Source organism: Lathyrus oleraceus, chromosome 4, assembly GCF_024323335.1.
Source record: "Lathyrus oleraceus cultivar Zhongwan6 chromosome 4, CAAS_Psat_ZW6_1.0, whole genome shotgun sequence".
Taxonomy (NCBI): domain Eukaryota; kingdom Viridiplantae; phylum Streptophyta; class Magnoliopsida; order Fabales; family Fabaceae; genus Lathyrus; species Lathyrus oleraceus.
In genome coordinates this window covers 489,185,093-489,187,778 of record NC_066582.1, presented here as the reverse complement: position 1 = coordinate 489,187,778, position 2,686 = coordinate 489,185,093, and the positions used below count along the sequence as shown (strand labels likewise).

Below are 2,686 nucleotides of genomic sequence, written 5' to 3'. Positions count from 1 at the left end.
CACCACGACCAAGGAGTATTGAAGAGCTTTATGAGGTTACCGAAAACATAAATGACATTAACCTTTTTTAACTTTTGGGTAATTGTGAGCCATTAAGCTATCAAGAAGAAGTTGAAAACGTAAAGTGGAGAGACGCCATGGAAGAAGAAATCAAGTCAATCACGAAGAATGATATATGGGAACTTACTACACTTCCACAAGGACACAAAGCAATCAGAGTAAGATGGGTGTACAAGGCGAAGAAGAATGCAAAAGGAGACATGGAAAGATACAAAGGAAGATTGGTGGCGAAAGGATATAGTCAAAGACAAGGAATTGACTATGATGAGGTATTTTCTCCCGTTGCTCATCTTGAAACTATTAGACTTATCATTTCTTTGGCAGCCCAAAATGAATGGAAGATCTATCAAATGGATGTGAAGTTGGCCTTCTTGAATGGTTTTCTCGAAGAAGAAGTTTATATCGAGCAACCATAGGGCTATGAAGTAAAATGGCAAGAATAAAAAGTCTTGAAGTTGAAGAAGGCATTGTACGGACTCAAGCAAGCACCGAGAGCTTGGAATGTTCGAATCGACAAGTACTTTCAAGACAAGAAATTCATCAAGTGTCCATATGAGCATGCACTCTATATTAAAGCGCAAAGTGGAGATATTTTGATTGTGTGCTTATATGTTGATGACTTGATCTTCACAGGGAACAATTTAAGCATGTTCGAATAGTTCAAGAAAGACATGTCAAATGAATTTGAGATGACAGATATGCGGCTCATGGCATATTATCTCAGCATCGAAGTAAAGCAAGAAAACAAAGGAATTTTTATCACCCAAGAAGGTTATGCAAAAGAAGTCCTTAAGAAGTTCAAGATGGATGATGCTAATCCAGTTGGCACCCCGATGGAATGTGGCAGCAAGTTGAGTAAGCAAGAAAATGGAGAGATTGTTGATCCAACTCTTTACAAAAGGTTGGTTGGAAGTCTGCGTTACTTGAAAAGTACAAGGCCAGATATTCTCTATGTTGTAGGAGTCGTAAGTCGCTACATGGAAGCTCCAACAACAACTCACTTCAAGGCGGCAAAAAGAATCCTTCGATACATCAAAGATACAGCAAACTTTAGCTTGCACTATTACTCTTCTATCAATTTTGAGATTATTGGCTATAGTTATAGTGATTGGAGTGGAGACTTGGATGATAGAAATAACACTACTGGTTTTGTGTTCTTTATGGGAGATACTGGTTTCACTTAGATGTCAAAGAAGCAACCTATCGTCACACTATCAACTTGTGAAGCTAAGTATGTTGCCTCCACATCATGTATTTGTCATGCAGTTTGGCTAAGGAATTTGTTGAAAGAATTAAAAATGCCACAAGAAGATCCTATCGAAATATGTGTTGACTGTAAAATAACACTTTCTTTGGCAAAGAATCATGTAGTTCATGAAAGAAGTAAGCACATCGACACTCATTACCACTTCATAAGAGAATGCATCAAGAAGAAGAAGGTGAAGTTGAAGTATGTGATGTCTAGAGATCAAGCTGCCGACATTTTCACCAAGCCACTCAAATTGGAAACTTTCATGAAGCTAAGGAATATGCTTGGAGTCACATATCAAGTTTAAGGGGGGTGTTAAAATATTAAACTTGATTTGGGCCTAATCTTATTATTTGATTTTGGGCTTAGTTATTTGGGCTTAGTTTATTTTGGGTAATGTTTCTAGAAAAGTCTTGTAGTATTTGGAGTGTCTAGATATTTCTTAAGATTATAATATTTTCTAGAATATTATTTGAGTGTCTAGAGTTGAGAATTCTTTAGAATTAGTGTGTCTAGAGTTCTCCTTAGAGTACTATAAATAGAGATGTAATCCTACACTTTTGCATCAAACAAAACTATAAAGTTCTCTCTTCCATAAATATTTCTCCTACCTATCAAGTTTCTATTCAAGTCTCTAATATTCCCACACACTTTCCTTAAACACAAAAAGGATTTATTTCCAACAAAAACCAGCTGCTGCGGATCTGTCAATATCATTGTGCATGCCAATTTCAATTTGATTGGCAAAATGTTCTTAAAAGCTCTCCAACAAAACACACCATCGTGGTTTTAAATTGAGGATGCGGATCTTGCGATTGTGGCAATTGCGCTTGTTGCGATAGCGGCCATTGCACTGTGAATTTTTATACATAGGAGCTTGAAATACAATATTGAAATGAGAACAAAGCTCGATGATAAAAGTGAGAAGTATGTATTCGTCGGTAACGACTCAAGCTCACAAGGATACAAGCTCTATAATCCAAATAGTTGAAAGACCGTCATAAGTCATGACGTGGAATTCGAAGAAGAAGATTGTTGGGATTGGAGCGTTCAAGAAGACAGGTACAATTTTCTTCTTTACTTTGAAGAAGAAGAAGAAATGGAACAACCAATGATAGAGGAAAATACTACACCACCGGCCTCATCGACACCAAGGTTGGATGAAACAAGCTCAAGTGAGAGGACACCACGACTAAGGAGTATTGAAGAGCTTTCTGAGGTAACCAAAAACATAAATGACATTAACCTTTTTTGCCTTTTGGGTAATTGCGAGCCTCTAAGCTATCAAGAAGCAGTTGAAAACGTAAAGTGGAGAGACGCCATGGAAGAAGAAATCAAGTCAATCACGAAGAATGATATACAGGAACTTACTACACT

The 2,686-nt window shown here is 37.2% G+C and overlaps 1 protein-coding gene across 1 annotated transcript; it reads left to right on the top strand.

Moving 5' to 3' along the window:
* The first annotated feature begins 731 nt into the window (after positions 1 to 731).
* LOC127138144 (uncharacterized mitochondrial protein AtMg00810-like) lies at positions 732 to 1,244 on the top strand. The gene has a single exon (XM_051064542.1). It carries the CDS (start codon positions 732 to 734, stop codon positions 1,242 to 1,244), a length of 513 nt encoding a protein of 170 aa, XP_050920499.1.
* Positions 1,245 to 2,686: the final 1,442 nt, after the last annotated feature.

What these genes read in the sequence shown, in the direction of transcription:
- LOC127138144 (XM_051064542.1), top strand. Translation starts at nt 732, where the DNA reads ATGTCAAATGAATTTGAGATGACAGATATGCGGCTCATGGCATATTAT.